This window comes from Sus scrofa, chromosome 1 (assembly GCF_054392235.1).
Source record: "Sus scrofa isolate SSC_HxYL_T2T_F1_AM1 chromosome 1, Sscrofa_HxYL_maternal_Yorkshire_Landrace_v2.0, whole genome shotgun sequence".
Classification (NCBI taxonomy): Eukaryota; Metazoa; Chordata; class Mammalia; order Artiodactyla; family Suidae; genus Sus; species Sus scrofa.
Window position 1 is genome coordinate 147787624 of NC_139383.1, and position 17864 is coordinate 147805487.

The following is a 17864-nucleotide window of genomic DNA, read 5'->3' on the forward strand; positions in this document are numbered from 1 at the left end:
GTTGCCAAATTGTCCTGTTTACTTTGGGATCCTTCTCAAGATGACTAGCAGTTTAAACATGTCATAGGAATTCCCGTTGTGGCACAGTGGTTAACAAATCTGACTAGGAACCATGAGGTTGCCGGTTCCATCGCTGGCCTTGCTCAGTGGGTTAAGGATCTGGCGTTGCCCTGAGCTGTGGTGTAGGTTGCAGACGAGGCTTGGATCCTGCATTGCTGTGGCTCAGGCATAGGCCAGCAGCAACAGCTCCGATTAGACCCCTAGCTTGGGAACCTCCATACGCCACACAAGCGACCCTAGAAAAGACCAAAAAAAAAAAAAAAAAAAAGTCATAAATGTGTCTGCCCAGCCCTCCTGAACTGCTGGTAAAGATAGATTATGAATTTTTTTTTCCCTACTTTTTAGGCTTCCACTGTGGCATATGAAAGTTCCCAGGCTAAGAATCTAATCAGAGCTACAGCTGCCAGCCTACACTACAGCTCACAGCAACACCAGAACCTTAACCCACTAAGCAAGGCCAGGGATGGAACCCACATCCTCATGGATACTAGTCAGGTTTGTTACCAGTGAGCCACAGTGGGAACTCCTAGATTACGATCTTAAGGTTATAAAAATATAGTATGTATGTCAAATAGTGACAAGAATAACTATATCCTTTTGGATTGCCATCACATTTAGTCACTTGGTCTCTTCATTGTGATAATCATAGTTATTGTTACCTGAGAGCAAGGGCAGGAATCCCCTCCCTGTTTCTAGATACTATACTGTGTGTTCAGAGACATCTGAAAACAGATCACTTACAGAAAAAAATTCCCAATTACATGTATTCAACCTATTTATTCCAAAAATGTGAGGAGCTTCTGCTTTAAGAAAATTTTGGAGATAATTGAATGGTTTAATTGAAAATGATGAGAAAGAAATAAAAGACGTTGAGTGAGAAAAGTTATAAAACATATAGTGGCCTAAAGTAAGAAAAAATGCCTAATTATATCTGCTACTCTATTAATTGCTCTTTAATTCATTTAATGTTAATTTTGACAAGCTCTTGGTTTTATTTCCAAAACTATTTTTATTTTATGGTGTTTAACTGTTTGATGCCTTCATTTTTCTCCTCATCCTTCTGGCTTGTTCTCTCCACACATCCCTAAAGCTTTTCCACTATTTGTTCTTATCTCCCATGCAACTATAAATCTAGACCTTTTTTGTTGTTGTTGCTTAGTTCCTTTTGGTAACTTCAGACTCAGACACAGGCATCATCATCCTAATCTGACCTTCTACATATAATGCTGTTTCTTTTATTTCCTTTTAAATTCATCTTTCTTCTTTTGTAAGCCTCCTCCACCCTATGTAGACCTTCAGGTTTAGAGAGTCACATTAGTCACACTCTAAAGATCATGGCACATCATCATTGGTTTGTATAAAGCATGTTCCTCATTTATCCCTCTTACACCTCTGTTCCACTTCCATTCCCTTTCTTTCCTATCCCCACTCCCCAGTCATTGGTAACTATTTTAATATGTTTAGTGCTAAAAATAGTGTTAATCATCATGTTAATGACCATTAGTAGTGAACAGGAATTTTTATTAAAATTAAAAAATTAAGTATTAAAATATTTGAAGTGCTTTGTGAGTTACTTAAAAGTCTATTAACAAGAGTTCTCTTGCGGCACAGCAGGTTGAGGATCCAGTGTTGTAACTATAGTGGTTTGGGTCACTGCTGTGGCATCAGTTCAGACCCCGACCAAGGAACTTCCCCATGCCGCAGGTGTGGCCAAAAAAGTCTGTTTCCATCGCTATATATAGATAGATAGAGAGAAATCTGTTTCTTAGTGTACACCTCAATCTTATATAAAAATTGGACATCTTGATTCTTCAGTGCCTCATACTCTTATATACCTATTTTACCTGCACTAGGTGTAATTCTACTTTGTTTGTATTATATCCTAAATGACATTTTTGTTGTAACTGCTTTTTACCATCCTCCACCTGAGAATTCAGATTCAAGTAAGTAGACATCTGATATCATTTAATTCAGATACCAAATGGAAGTAGTTATTTTTGTGCAGTACTTATAGCATATATGAGTTTAAATACTTCTTGCCATAAATTGCCTCCAAAAACAAATGGTCTGTAATAGATAGTTTAGGAATGTTAGTATTTTTTGTGAGGAAGAGTTAGGTAATATATTTTAGCTCATTTTCAACAGTGGTGCCATTTTGGTTTAGTAGTTTGGAAAAATATTTTAAATTTTATTTTATGCCTTTATGAATGAAAAGATTAAGCATTTAAATTCCCAGGGAATTTTAAAGGAATATCATTGGAAATTGTGTGTATGATTTCTCAGGTACCCTTTTCAAAGCATGTTTCTTAAAACTATATGAAAAGGAAGACTTACGTATGTATTTGTATTTAGCAACCTTGTACTAAATAAAACTAAACAAGTTTCTTTACTGTAGGACTTACAGAGCCTTTAAGATGCCAACCTGTTTTGTGAATCCTTAAACTTAGTATGTAACATATGGTTACTCAGAGTGATTTCACAGTAGAACGCTTCATTTTTTTCTCATGAAAAAGCATCTTTCAGAATTAGTGTCATATAAAACATATTTTGGGAAAGATGGTTATTTGGGCATACTTTGTCATTTGTACCAGCCTTTCTCTGAGGACAACTAGAAATGTTAGGCAGAATATTTTAAAAATCTGTTTGAAAGCATTTGAGAGCTAAAGAGAAGATGAAGAATTATTGGCTCAAGATTCAAGGAAGAACAAAGAGATTCAGAGAGATGTGCCCAGCATTTATAGCTGTTTTTCCTCAGGTGGTGGTTGCTGCTTCCACAGTGGGGTGCCTAAGAAGCTTGAGTATGATAGCCTCAGAGACATAGAGGACAGAAAGATGAAAGTTCAGAGTCCACAGAGAATTGAGGGCCTAGTATATTCTTCCTACTTTGAGTTGAACTCCCAAAAGGCTGGATGGACCCTGGAAGTAGCATGAATCAGAGTAAACATCCCTTCATGGTAGTTACATCTCTTACTTTCATCATCCCACTTCCTGAAGTCAGATTTTGGTGACCCATTGTTAGGGGCCTCAAGATGCCTGGGAAGGCAGATACTCTGGAAAAGAATAGTATAAGAATAAAACATTAACCCAGGCATTATTATTTCTACTTGACATATAAACAGATTACTAACTAGGCATAGTCAGGAGCAGCACAACATAAATGAAAGCCTGCAGAATAAATGGACAGTAGAATCAGCCTCCTGGGAACTCCATAACTTGGAGTTATTAAGCACAGACCTTGACTTTTAACATAACAATGTTTACCTTGTCAAGGAGATTTTTTTTTTTTTTTTAAAGATTAAGATTTTGGGCAGAGAACTGGAAACTTTAAAAATGGATATTTTAGAACTGAAAAAAGTAATGCAATTAAGAACCTACTGGATGGATTTAATAACAAATGGAAAGGAGAAATGGTGAATTAAAAGAGAGGGAAAATACTCAGAATTTTTGAGACATAAAAGGATAGATAATTCAGAAGAATAAGACCTAGAGGATAGTTAAAACTGGAGTCCTAGGAGGCAAAGAGAGAAAAAATTGGCCAGAAGTGGTATTTGAAGAAATAATCACTGGGAATTTTCTAAACCTGACAAAACGTATCAAGCCACAAATTCAAGAAGCCCTATAAAACCCATGTGAAATACTAGTAAAGCTAGTAACTCTTTCAGAACAGAAAGCTAAGAAATCCTGAGCCAAGCATGCAACTCAGAAAGTTAGGGAAAAAACAGTTTAAAGAGAGTAGAAGTAAGTTATAAGAGCAGAAGTTACTGGAATAGAAAAATAAACTTAATGTAAATTGAATTATATAAAATTGATTATTTGAAAAGACTAATAGAATTGAATGTTATTTTTTCATTTACATTCAATTCAAAATATTTTCTAAATTTTATTTTCTAATTTCCATTATAACTTCTTTTTTTGACCTGTGATTATTTAGAAGTGGATTTCCTAATTCCAAATGAATGGAGTTTTCTGGTTATCTTGGATATTGTTTTCTAGCTGAATTGTTCTATTACCAGAGTACTTACTTCCATATGGTTAACTTCTCTGAAATTTGTTGATTTTTTTTTTTTTTTTGGCTCAGCATATACTTACTTTTTGTCTGTTCTTTATACACAAAAGAAAACTTTGGGGTTTTATACACAAGGAATGTAAACATTGAAAAAAATGTTTATTCTCATTCTCTACAATAAGCAGAGATTATAATTTATACTGTTTTAAACAGATTTTTTTATACATAATATATACAATAACTTATTTTTATTGTATCAGCCATGTTTAGAGACTTGTGATAGGCCATTTCCAGGTAGTTTCACTTTACATTTAAACTGCTTCTGTTTTACTGATCCTTTCATTTTCAAATGCATAACCCTTTACAAAAGAGCCATCCATTTGCTTCATTCCTATTTTAATTGTTTTGGAGTCTTCTGCCTGCTTCCCAAATCTAGAAAGCTTTAGGCCCATGTAGTATTGAAAGCAGAAACATCCTCAAGCTTTTTAAGCATTGAATAAACTCAGGGTAGGGGAAGATTTGCTACATAGGAAATCAGAGAAAGCTTAACTATAAAGGAATCAATTTGCCTATACTTAAATTAGGAACCTTTGTTCAGCAAAACACCATAAAGAGAACGAAAAGTCAAGACAGTGAGAGAATAAATGTGATATACTTATCACAACATTTTATGAAAAATCATTTATAAATCATAAAGGAAAAAAATCTAGTTGTATAAAATATGCATGAGAACATAGACATTTCACAAAAGAAGCTATCCAGGTGTCTAGTAAATGTGAAAAGATGCTCTATCTCAGTAAAGAATGAAATAGAAGATTAAAACCACAAACAGTATTAACTACCAGAATGGCTAAAGCAAAATAGGTAATAGCAAGTGTTAACAAGGGTATGGAAAAGCCCAAACTCTCAGACACTGATGATGGCAGTACAAATTTTCACATAATCTACTAAAGATGCAAATTGTATATTCCATCACCTAGCATTTTCATTCGTCCTCAATACTTGCATTCATCCTTATATAGAGAAATCCATATATGCACCAAGAGCACCAAGAGATATGTAAAAAAATATGCATGGCATTATTTGTTACAGTCAACATCTAGAAATAATCCAGGTTTCTTTCAGTAGGAGTGGATAAATATGTGATAGTACCTTTATGTGAAGTAAGACTATACTGCAGTGGAAATGAAGGAAATGTAGCAGTAATCAACAACATGGATGAGTTTTACCAAACTAATACAAGTGAAACAAGATAGATACAAATACTAAATGATACTATCTACATAAAGTTTGGAAAGCAGGTGAGCAAAACTATAGTGTTAAGGATGTCTGTGAAGGAAGATGGTAAAATTACAAAGGAAAATAGGAAGTTACTGTGAAAGTTGTGGTTTATATCACTTTGGTAGGTGGAACAGTAGAGTGTCGGGGCCCCTATTATAGAGACTAGCAATATTTTCTTTTTCTTGTTCTGATTAATGGTTACATGGAATTCAGTTATGATAAATCCTTGGTCTTTTAAGTTTTTGTGTTGTACACCTTTCTATAATGTATTACATTAAAACTTTTAAAACTAAACATAATACTTTGATATAAAAAAGAAATTATAACCACAAACATGGAGGCACTTATAAAATTATAAGAGAAGGTAATGTACATTGTATAATAGCTATACTGAATTATGAAAAAATTCACAAACTCACACTCATTCACAGTCTCTGCCTTTTGAGTCTTTGAACATTATTGTCCGCATGTGGCAGCTAGATGTGTACCTTTCTCTTGAGATCATGAAGCAAATTTGTATAGAGGGCAGGCCAGCAAGCCAAGGATGGCAAAATGGAAAGGTGGACAGAGCCCACAACCACTTTCCCCTAGTCCTTTTATGTGAAATCATTTTATGTTCTCATTCTTAACAGAGAAAATAAGATAAAATACAAGCCACAGCTGGAGGAATATTTGTTAAGTGAATGCTCATTTAATGTGCTTAAATACACAACTCAAAAAACTCAACTAATGTTTTAAAAATTGAGAAGGATGTTCATCATTGCTCATCAGCATGAAATTCATATAAAAATGCAAACCCTCCCCTCATACCCACCCAGTAATTGCCAGCTATTACCACTTCTTATTGTGACATGGAAAGCTGGTGAAGATGTGGTGAACCTAATGAACTGGTAAATGCTTGGGGCATTATAAATTAGAATCTTTCTGGAAAATTTTTGACAAGATGTTTCACTAGTAATAAAAAAAAAAAAAAAAAAAAACCTACATACCTCTAAGCCTAGTAATCCCATTTCTAGGAATCTCACCTAAAGAAATAAATCAGGGAGTTCCCATTGTGGCACAGTAGAAACAAATCTGACTAGGATCCATGAGGATGCAGGTTTGATCCCTGGCCTTGTTCAGTGGGTCTGGAATCCAGTGTTGCCATGAGCTGTGTGGTGTAGGTCTTAGAGGTGGCTTGGATCCCCAGTTGCTGTGGCCGTGGCTCTGATTTGACCCCTAGCCTGGGAACTTCCGTATGTGGAAGGTGCGACCCTGAAGAAATCAGACAATGCAAAGGTTCATGGCAATTTTATTTACAGTAGGGAACAATAGGGGGAAATTAACATATTCCAACAGTGTGAAAATTAAGTAAATTGAAATTTTCAACTGAATTCATTTTTAGTTCTGATTTAAAACTATGCAAAATATATGCACATGAGAAAATAAAAAGAAGAGGAAACCAAAAATGATTATAATAATTAGGGTAGTGATAATATGTGTTTTCCCTGTCTTTTTCTAGTTTCTGAACTTTCTGTGATGCTGTATTGATATATCACCTCTATAGTCATAAAATTTTTATTGTAAATTAGAACATACACTTTTTCCTTGTAAAGTGATTTTTTTGTATTTGATCTATGTTATCATCCAAATAAAACCTGCTAGTTTGATGTATATTGTAAATTGTATACATCTTTCATGGAGGCATTCTGCTTATTGATTATTGTTTATGAGGTAAATTTCTCTACTGAGAATTTATATCTAATACTCAGATATGCTGTAGTTCAGGGGACTTTGGGAACTCTTTTTAACTTTGAGCCCATGTTCAAAGATCAGGCATAAAGTAACTTGACCAAAATCCAGTAATTTGACTTTTTAAAAACATGTTGAGAAAGAGAAAAAAATATACTGGACTGGAAAGAGCTCAGGAAGCTCTTGGAGTTAAGTGGGGTTGAGGGAGGGTAATAAGGGTTTGCATTACACAAAGGCAATGGCAGCTGAAAAGAAGAGGTGGATAAGGTGAAAGACAAAGAAGGAATAGCAAGGCTTGCTAGTGCTGTGAAAGAGGGGATGGGAGTGATGGAGGATGACAGTAGCACAGGTGTTTAAAATAGATTGAGTTTGAAATGACAGCAGCATATCTGGGGAACAGTGCCTACCAGATGGTTGCATATGGACTGGAAATGAGGCACAAAGCAGATACACAGATTTAAAAGTCATGTTGAAGCAATGGTTGAAGCCAGGGGCATGCCTGAAGTCCAAAAGAGAAGGAGAAATGTAGCCTCTTTGGGGCTGTGCACACAGGAGAGACTAAGAGGGAATATAGAAGAACCAGAATCTCATGATTGTCTGTTTTAGATTACAAATTTTTAACTGACAGAATCCATGTTATTCATCATATTGGAATTTCCATTGAGTCAAGTAAATGTCATCAGTGATTTTAAAGTCCATGGTCTTTTTAAATTTTAGAAACCTCATTGATTTCTTTATACAAATGACGTAATTTTATAGACTTTTAAATGCATTTTATTTGCTACTTATTGAATAGTTAGCTGAAAGTTGTCAGATTTTATGAGAAATTTGTCAAATATGATAAAATTAATTCTTGAACCTTCCTTTGGATGAATTTTTAAGAATCTTTTGAGATTTTCAAAATCCTTTGCGTATCAGTTTAACTTCTCAAATAGATTCATAGTAATAGCCTTAAAAGAGTATATTAAGAATGTGGGAGTGTTTTGCAGCCACTTCAGTGCAGTGTTTCGGATGATACAGTATTCTGAAATAAGAGCCAAATTGGTGTAATGGAATGATTTGCTTTAGAGCTATAAGACTGTAATTAAAGGTTTGCTTTGTCAGGTTTCTGTAGGCATAGCATGCAGTTTGCTCAAAAAGTGTTTTTTTGTCACATTTGTGTCAGGGCATAAGTTATCATAAAGCCTGAAAACACCTTTTTTTTTTTTTTGGTCTTTTTGTCTTTTTAGGGCCGTACCTGTGGCACATGGAGGCTCCCAGGCTAGGGGTCTAATCAAAACTGTTGCTGCCGGCCTACACCACAGCCACAGCAACGCCAGATCTGAGCCCCTTCTGCGATCTACACCACAGCTCCCAGCAACTCCGGATCCTTAACCCACTTAGTGAGGCCAGGGATCAAACCTGCAACCTCATGGTTCCTGGTCAAATTCGTTTACGCTGCGCCACCGCGGGAACTCCCTGAAAACACATTTTAACAACTGTCACATTAATTTGGGTTTATTCATTTAGAGTAGGAATTTTATACTTAAATTTTTAAGCTGTAGCAAGATGAGTTATACTTAAAGTATATACCTGAAAAATCTTTCCCAACAATATCTTCTTTTTTGTCATAAAAAATGAACTGGAGGTAAGTTCATTTCACTACTGTAGTGATTATAGAATACCACTACAGTCTATAAAATAACAAATGGTACATGTAAGATTACCTTGTTTCAGCCTGGCAAGTTACCAAAGGCTTACATCATCCTGTAATCATCTGTTCAGACTCCAACTTCACACTAAAGAAATATCATACTGTAGGTCCCCTTTCATTCAAATTTGATTCTCATGGGTTACTGTGGCGCCATAGCTAGCTGAAAAGCATCATAGATTCCGTTTGGGGAAAGAGTATTAGTGTTTCTTGATAATGGGTTTTTCTAAATTATATCTTTGTATCATCTTAAAATGTATTTGAGAGGAAATACTATCCTTCAGATTTGTGTGCAAATTAAGTAAATAAGAAAGAATCTTGTAAATATTATTGGAGAAATTAAGAACACACCTTCTGTTTTTTAAGAGAAACATTTTTAATATGTGCTTATTAATGTGACTCTTACATTCCACTGGTTTCTATTAAACCTTCCTGTTTTTCTGTAAGTGTTTTATATCCAGATAACTTGCTTAGCAGTTACTTCTGCCCAATTCATGGATGAGCTCTACTCCACAGGGGATGGCCTAGTGAAGAGATTGTTTTTATAACAACACTGCTTTCTGAAGCTTAACAGAGTGCAGGAAATTGCTTTCTGAGTTGTGGAAAGGAGATTCAGCCCAGATTGAGTACGTACCCTTTCAACATAATGGAAGCAGAATGCAGGAAGTAGCCTCAAAAGGGTAACTGAAATACCAGTCCTCACAGCAGAATTAGACCGCTTAATGAATTAAGACTGGTGGGTCACTTGGTGAAAGTTTTGGAGAAAGTAAGAGGAATTGAGTGGAGAAGGGAACACAGGTACCCAGAATCCCAGTATTTTGAAGGACAACTGCCGAAGAGGTACAGGCCAGTTCCTAAGTGCTACATCTCTCTTCTCTGTTTTGTCTCTTGAAAATGTTTTGCTTAAGATCCAGCAAAGGTGATTATATCACATTGGCAAAACATTAATTTCTTTCTGTTTTTTTGTTTTTTCGGTTGCACCCGCAGCATATAGAAGTTCCCAGGCCAGTGGTTGAATTGGAGCTGCAGCTGCTGGCCTACACCACAGCCACAGCAACACCAGATCCTTAACCCATTGAGCTAGGCTAGGGATCCAGTCTGCCTCCTTGCAGATCCTAGTCAGATTCACTTCTGCTGAGCCACAACGGGAACTCCAAAAACATTAGTTTTTAGTTTCTTATATAAATAATTCACTTAATTTTTTTTCACACTCTAATATATAATAAGCAGATACACTGTAGCATCCATTTCCTTCAGCAGATTATCTTCAAGAACTTAATCTCTTTCTCGTTATATGTTCTTAATTTTAGAACTTTAGAACATATCTATTCATCAGTCAACCCTATTCATTATATACAGTTCCTGAAAATGTTTGGTTGTTATAAACTACCAAACACTATATGTATTTGAGAGAGTTTAAATATCACTCTTCCATTCAAGAAAATTTCAAATTTTATGGGAGTAAAATCTTCTGATAACCCAATATGAAAGCTCTTAAAGTGAACAATATGTACAAATACATAATTGGTTTTTTTGTTTGTTTGCTTTTTGTCTTTTTGCCATTTTCTTGGGCCACTTCCACAGTATGTGGAGGTTCCCAGGCTAGGGGGTTGAATCGGAGCTGTAGCTGCCAGCCTACACCAGAGCCACAGCAACTTGGGATCCGAGCGGTGTCTGCAGCCTACACCACAGCTCATGGCAACGCCCGATCCTTAACCCACTGAACAAGGCCAGGGATCTAATCTGCAACCTCATGGTTCCTAGTCGGATTCGTTAGCCACTGAGCCATGACGGGAACTCTGTTTTTTGTCGTTAACTCTTTGCCGTACTTTGGGGCACATCATTTCACTTCTCAGAGTACAGTCTTCTCTGGGTGAGATTTTATGAAGGTTTTAGGCCAGTGTTAAGCACACAGGAGACACTCAGTTTTGCCTTAGTCCTTGCATATATATTTAACATAGACATGTATATATATTTTTTTAATATCTTATATGTGTTTATTTTTGGTGGATTCTAAAGTTGCCTTTTTTGCTTTATACTGGAAGGAAAGGAAAAAAATAAATATAGCTACCCTTTCCTTTTGAACTGAAGTTGTGGATTCTTTGCTTATCTACCCCACCATTCCTTACTCAGACCTTGTTCATTCATGCTTTAGTATATTTTCTCATATTTATTCATAATGCATGCCTTCTGTTGTCTTTGCCCTTTCAGACTGCTTAGTTACTCGCACCAAGTCTTCCTTTAATTTAAAGCCTACATACTTGTATCAGTGCTTTGCTTTCTGTTTGCTTGTAAAGTTTGTGTAGTTATACTTCATTGCATTGCTCGTATCTTAAATAAAATGTTGACACCTTTGTGCCTCTATGGTGTATGCCTGCTCTTGCTGACTAGCTGAAAAGCTGCCTGAGGACCATGTTGGGTTTTTTTTTTCCTCCCTTCCTATACCTCATTGCACAGTGCTATACACCTAATAGAAATTTAAAGGTTCATTTCTAAAAGTGGTTCTGTATTGTCTGATTTTTAGATGGTTGCTGCTACTAATGTGTGAATGCTGAGTCCCACTCAGATAATTCAACAGCTTTATTCAGCCCTCCAGGAACTTCTAGTTCACTATTCTGAATATTTTGTTTTTAGTCAGCTTTGTAATAAACATTAGGAATGGATTTTTTTCCCCTTGAGCCACACCCACAGCACATAGAGGTTCCCAGGCTAGAGGTCGAATTGGAGCTGCAGCCACTGGCCTACGCCACAGCTACACCAGAGCCAAGCTGCGACCAACCTACACCACAGCTCACGGCAACACTGGATCCTTAACCTACTGACAAGGCCAGGGATCGAACCTGCATCCTCATGGTTACTAGTCAGATTCATTTTCCACTGAGCCATGACGCAAACTCTGGAATGGAGTTCTTTAGCTAACAAATTTATTGTTTTATCCAGTACTCTTAAATTAACATCTATGTACTGTAATAGAGTAGACTTAGATATGAAGGCCTATTCAAAATAGACTAATAATAGCAAAGCATTGGTGGCATTCAGTCTCTGTTGCTAAAAGTACACTATACACATAGTAAACTTAGTTTTTATGTTTTGGTCATAAATCTGTTGATTATTTTTTAAAATATGATTAGTAGAGTGACCAGTGCTGGATTTTATATGGCCAGTTAACACTATATCTTAAATTTAGTACTTAAATTTTCACAAAATACTTTTAAAATATATGTTTTCTATTCTTCTTTAAGATTTACTTAGAAATTAAAATAGCATATACAGCCTATTATTTATAAATGAACATTTTATGTTCCTGTATACCATTTATATAGAACATATACCACAATGTACTTATTTCCTCTAAGAGAGATAGACAGTTCTTTTAGGGAAGGTTAAAAAGTAGGAACAAGATGATTAAAGTCAGATAAGTCACAGATACTTAACGAAGACCTTAATGGCAGCTAAAGAAACAGAATAAGTATGGGTAGAATTATAAGGAAGAAATACTTGGTGAAAATAGGAGCTGAGTGCTAAATAAGCTTTAGTTAAGGGGTTGCCTGCATGCCTAGTTTTGCATCCAAAACCTAGTAGGAGTGCTTCTGTTGTCCTTAGAATGAATGAATAGGCTGGTCTCAGTCATTTTCTTTCAGTTTATGTTTTATTAGGGTATAGTTGATTTATAGTGTTGAGTCAGTTTCTGCTGTGCAGCATAGTGACCCAGTCCTACATAAATATACACACATATATATATATATACTCACACTCACATAATATATATATACACACACACACACATATATATATATATGCATTCTTTTTCTCATATTATCTTACGTTATGGTCTGTCCCAAGGGACTGGGTATTTTCTTAAAATATCCCCATTATCTTGGTCCACAGTGGGAGATACCCTATTAGGAACATAGCTTGTATTTTAAATTTCTCTCAGCAGTTCTAAACAGTAAGACTGGAAGCATATGGCATTAGTCTATGTATTTCAGACTTTGGTTGACTTTCTTTGCATATTTTTTAAGTATTCAAAGATACACCGTTGTGTACTCATGAGTTTTATTTTAAAATTCACTTGAAACCAGGACTGGGGAAAACTTGGATCATACTTGTACCAAAGTATTTTAATGATTTATTTCATGTTAATGAATGATACTTCTTTTTCTCAGGGAATGGATTTGTAAACTCAAGAGCTTCTCCAAATTTGGTTGGAACTACTGGTGCAAATAGTTTAGGCAAAGTCATGCCTACAAAGTCTCCTCCTCCTCCAGGTGGTGGCAATCTTGGAATGAACAGTCGGAAACCAGATCTTCGCGTTGTCATCCCCCCTTCAAGCAAGGGCATGATGCCTCCACTGGTACGTTAAACCTTTCTCCAGCTTAATTCTTTAAAACATGTATTTTACACATATTGTATATTTTCCTTTGGAATTTTCTGTACTTCCCTAGATTCTAGACCTTTTCCTAAAGAGTATTTCTATTTGAAATTAGCATTTGAAGAGACAAGTCCATCGTAAATATGTAGAAATCAATTATCAAAAAGCAGGAACTAAATCTGCTTTAATGGCTATTTAAAATTTAATCTAAATGTGGAGTGGTTATTCTTAATTTTCACTTACCAGGTGGAAATCTTTGCTTAGAGATCTCATCCTCAATTTGGTAAATTAAACCTGACTTAAGTATTTATTCTTTGTACTTTGCATACTTTCTGTAATCTATTGCATACTTTTCCGTGAAAGAAACACTAGATGGTCAGAAAATTATACATACCAAAGAGAACTATTGTGGAATAGGGAAGAATGCGTAAAAACTTGAATGAGTTGTTCTCTTAATAGTTTTTCTTTGTTTATTCCTTCTCAAATAACCTCCCATTTAACTTTATAAAGAATACAGGTCTCCCCACCTCTGCCCTTAACAAATGTCTTTATAGTTCCAACTTCCTTTGCTTTTGAATTCTGTGTTTATGAAGGAGATTATAAACATCCCCCCCAGCCTTTTATAGAAAAGAAAATAGAATATATGTTCAAGTTTTAAAACCATTCTTATTCTAGCAACTGTTTGACTATTTTCTGTCAACATGATGTGCCAGGTGCTCTTTCTGCTCTGTAGCTGCTGAACTTACGGTTTGACTTTTTTGCTAAGTGAAAGTTAAGCTCTCAAGCTTTAGATTATAATTCTTTGTTTCTTTAATGCTTTGTAGATTCCCAGACAACTTTATATATACTGTATCATTTGATTTTTAAACTGTGATCTTGGCTAGGTAAAATGAGGCAACCAAGGTAAAGGTTAGTACTTATCCAAAGTAACACAAAAGCCAGAATCAAAACCCTTCAAGTCAGAAAATGGAGAAGTACTTTTTTATTTGGAGATACAGAAAACTGAAAACTATTGTTTCCAGCCTCAAAAATGTTGGACAAACAAGTTCATAGTTTTCCTTAAACACACTGTAGTGCTGAGATTTCAGGGCAACCACCTGGCCCAGACTCTAGGGAGAGACAAATACTGTAGGCAGAGGACATTAGAGCACTGACTTACCTGCGTAAGGCACAGATAAGAAGAGTGAAGCTCTGGAGGGTGGTGAATTGCTGAAGGCCTACCTTTCAGTGGTTGGACTGCAAAACTCCTGGGATGACAATAAAGGAGAGTCTTAAACTCTCGTGTAGGCTTTTTCCTCATGAACCTCACTAGATGCTCACAGAAAAAAAGTTGGGTATGTGCTGAAAAAGTCTCCTCTTTGGTTTATAACTAGGAATGGGGAAGAACTGTTAACTGAGGTAAGGGCAGAAAATTCTGCCTGGGTCCTTCTCCCCTTCACTCCAATGTAATCAGAGTCTTAATCTGTGAGGACCTGAACAACATAAGCTGTCACCCTTAGGGCACTGATGAAATCCCACTGTATCTGGGGAAATGGATAAAGGAAAACTATCTCAACTCCTGCTGGAGGAGCAGGAACAATGTCAGCAGCCTGGCAGAATGACTGAGAGGCCTGTTGCCTGAGGCACAGCACTGTTAAAGGGGAAGGCTTAAAACTGAGAATGGAGCAGTCCTTGGGGGAAAACAGACGAACAGAACCTTCTAGCAAACCAGTCTCTTATTCCTCCCAGAGGGATTTGAGACCTGTGGTGGATATACCGAGGGTAACCATAGTAACAGTGAAGTTCAGACCCAGCCCTGTTCCTAATTAAATTAACTCAAACTCTGCACTAAAAGCCTATCAGGAGGAAAGGCCTATAGGTCTACAGGTCAGTAGGAATTACCCAAGCTGAAACTTAAAGAGAAGAATGAAAACAAACAAAATAAAGCAAAAAATGGAACAAAGCCTCCAAGAATTGTGTGGCTTTATCAGATGGCTTAACATGTTTGTAACTGGAATTCTGAAAGAGAAGAGAGAGAGAACAGAACAGAAGAAATGTTTAAAGAAATAATAAACACTAAATAGGGTAAATCCTGCAGCCATCACACACACACACACACACACACACACACACACACACTGCTCAAAGCAAAAGACAAGAAAATCTTAAAGGCAGAAAAAAGGAACAGATGAACATACAGAAGAATGAAGATAAGAATTTATATTGTACTTCTGTTCATAACCTATGCAAGCTGCAAAACAATGGAATAATATAAAGTGCTGAAATTTAAAGCAGGAAATCAACCTCGAATACTTTACCCAGCAAAAATATCTTTCAAAAAGTGAAAGACAAATAAAACTTTCTCAAACAAAAATCATGCAATGTATTGCCACATACTCTAAAAGTGTTAAAGGAGGTCCTTTGGAAGAAGGAATTTGCTACCAGAAAACCCTTGAGTCAGTAAAAGAAATAAAGAACAATGGAAATGCAATAAACGAAGATAAAATTCGTTTTTCCCTACATTTGGTAAACTTTTATTTTAGAAAAGTTTTAAGTTTATACAAAGGTTGCAAAGATAGTACAGAAAGTTCCAATATGCTCCACACCAAATTTCGCCTGTTATTAACATCGTAACATTAGTGTGGTATATTTGTTACAACTAATGAATCAGTATTGATACGTTCTTATTAACTAAAGTCCGTAGTTAATTCAGATACCATTAGATTTTAACCTCGTCTTTTTCTGTTCTGGAATCCAATGCAGGACACAACATGGCATTTTTGTAATCATGTCTGTTTAGGCTCCTCTTGGCTGTGATAGTTTCTGTAAGACTTTCCTTACTTTAATGATCCTGACAATTCTGAGGAGTTTTGGTCAGATATGTTGTAGAAAGTTCCTCTACAACAGGTTTTTCTGATGTTTTTCTCTTCTCTCATGATTAGATTGGCATTATTGATGTGGGAGGAAGGGCATGGAACTAAAGTGCCATTTTCTTCACATCATATCCAGGGTACATACATACTATCAACATGACTCACTGCTGTTGATCACCTTAGTGTCGCCTTGCTGGTATAGTGTTTCACAGGTTACTCTTTTCCCCCTTTCCATACTGTTCTCTTTGGAAGGAAGTCACTTTGCAAGGCCCACACCTAAGGAGTGAGGTTATGGTCTAACTCCTTGGGGGCAGAGTAGCTACGTAAATTATTTGCGATTCTTCTGCACAGGTGACTTATCTGTTCTCTTATTTATTTAATCATTTATTTAAATTAATATGGACTCATGTACATTTATTTTATACTTTGTGTCAGTAGTACTAAATCCTGTCAATGTATGATTCTACCAATATTAGCTTATTCTGTTGTTCAGATTGTTCCAGCTTTAGCTACTGAGGACTATTTTAGTTGGTTCCTGGGCCCCTTTCAGATACTTCATCCTTGTGGGGGTTTTTTGAGGGGAGGGGGGGGGGCTGCTATTTTATTTTCTGGTTACTGCAAAATGTTTTAGGCTCATCTTGTTTATTTTCTGCCCCAGTCCTAGACTTGGGCATTTCTCTAAGAAACCTTGGTTCCTCTTCTTGAGAATGGTATTAGAAAGCAAGATCTGTGTTTTCCTACTTTTTAATTGTTCCAAAATATAGTTGGCTTTCTGAAATAAAAATAGTGGCAGTGAATTTTGTGTTTATAGTACATGCACAAATAAAATATATGATAACAAACAACAGAGAGGGGAAATATGATCTTATAGGTCTTTAAACATGATGTGGTATATTTTCAAAGGTAAACTCTAATTAAATGAAGATGTATATTATAAACCCTAGTACAACTACAGAAAATAAATTTTAAAAAGGTATAAATAGTAAGTCAATAGAGGAGATAAAATGGAAATATAAAGTATGCTCCAGGAGTTCCCATCATAGCTCAGTGGTTAATGAACCTGACTCTAGTATCCATGAGAATGCAGGTTTAATCCCTGGCCTTGATCAGTGGGTTAAGGATCTGGCGTTGCCATGAGTTGTGGTGTAGGTTGCAGACACAGCTCAGATCCTACATTGCTGTGGTTGTGGCCTAGGCCAGCAGCTACAGCTCCGATTCAGCCCCTAGCCTCAGAACTTCCATATGCCATGAGTGCGGCCCTAAAATGCCAAAAAAAAAAAGAAGATAAAAATACACTCCAATAGCCCAAGAAATGGGAGAAAAAGGGAAAAACTGGAACAAATGAAATATAGCTAGCAAGATTGTAGATTTTAATCCAGCCTTACAAGTAAATGTGTTCATAGACATCAGCCAAAAGACAAAACATCAGATTGGTTGAATAAGGAAGATCATACTGTACATTCTAAGAACCCTACTTTAAATATGAAAGTCATAGATAAAAGGATAGAGGGAAACATACCATGCAGACATTAACAAAAAGAAAGTTAGTATAGCCATATTAATTTCAGACAATGTAGACTTCACAGTAAGGTATATTATCAGAGGTAAAGAAGGACATTGCATAGTTCATCTACCAAGAAGAATCTTTAATGTATATGCACCTAATAGCAGACCTTCAAAATACATAAAGCAAAAACTGAGAGCTGAAAAGTGGAAGAGAAAAATCCACAGTTGTAGTTGGAAACTTCAACACTCCTCTCTCAGTAATTGATAGAACAGTAGGCAGAAAATCAGGAGTCTAGGTGACCTGAGCAGTCTTCAACAGACCTGACCTAAGAGTTGTTTATAGAATACTCCACAACAGCAGAACAC

General features: G+C 36.1%; 1 protein-coding gene across 2 annotated transcripts in view; it reads left to right on the plus strand.

The window, feature by feature from the left end:
- Nucleotides 1–17864, plus strand: part of MEF2A (myocyte enhancer factor 2A) — a gene marked incomplete at its 5' end in the record, with an annotated part of 110383 nt that overhangs the window by 74922 nt on the left and 17597 nt on the right. Inside the window, 1 exon segment of one of the 2 annotated variants that reach the window (NM_001097421.1) lies at nt 13037–13122. In NM_001097421.1, the coding sequence (NP_001090890.1) occupies nt 13037–13122 (86 nt within the window). 2 annotated transcript variants of the gene reach the window in all.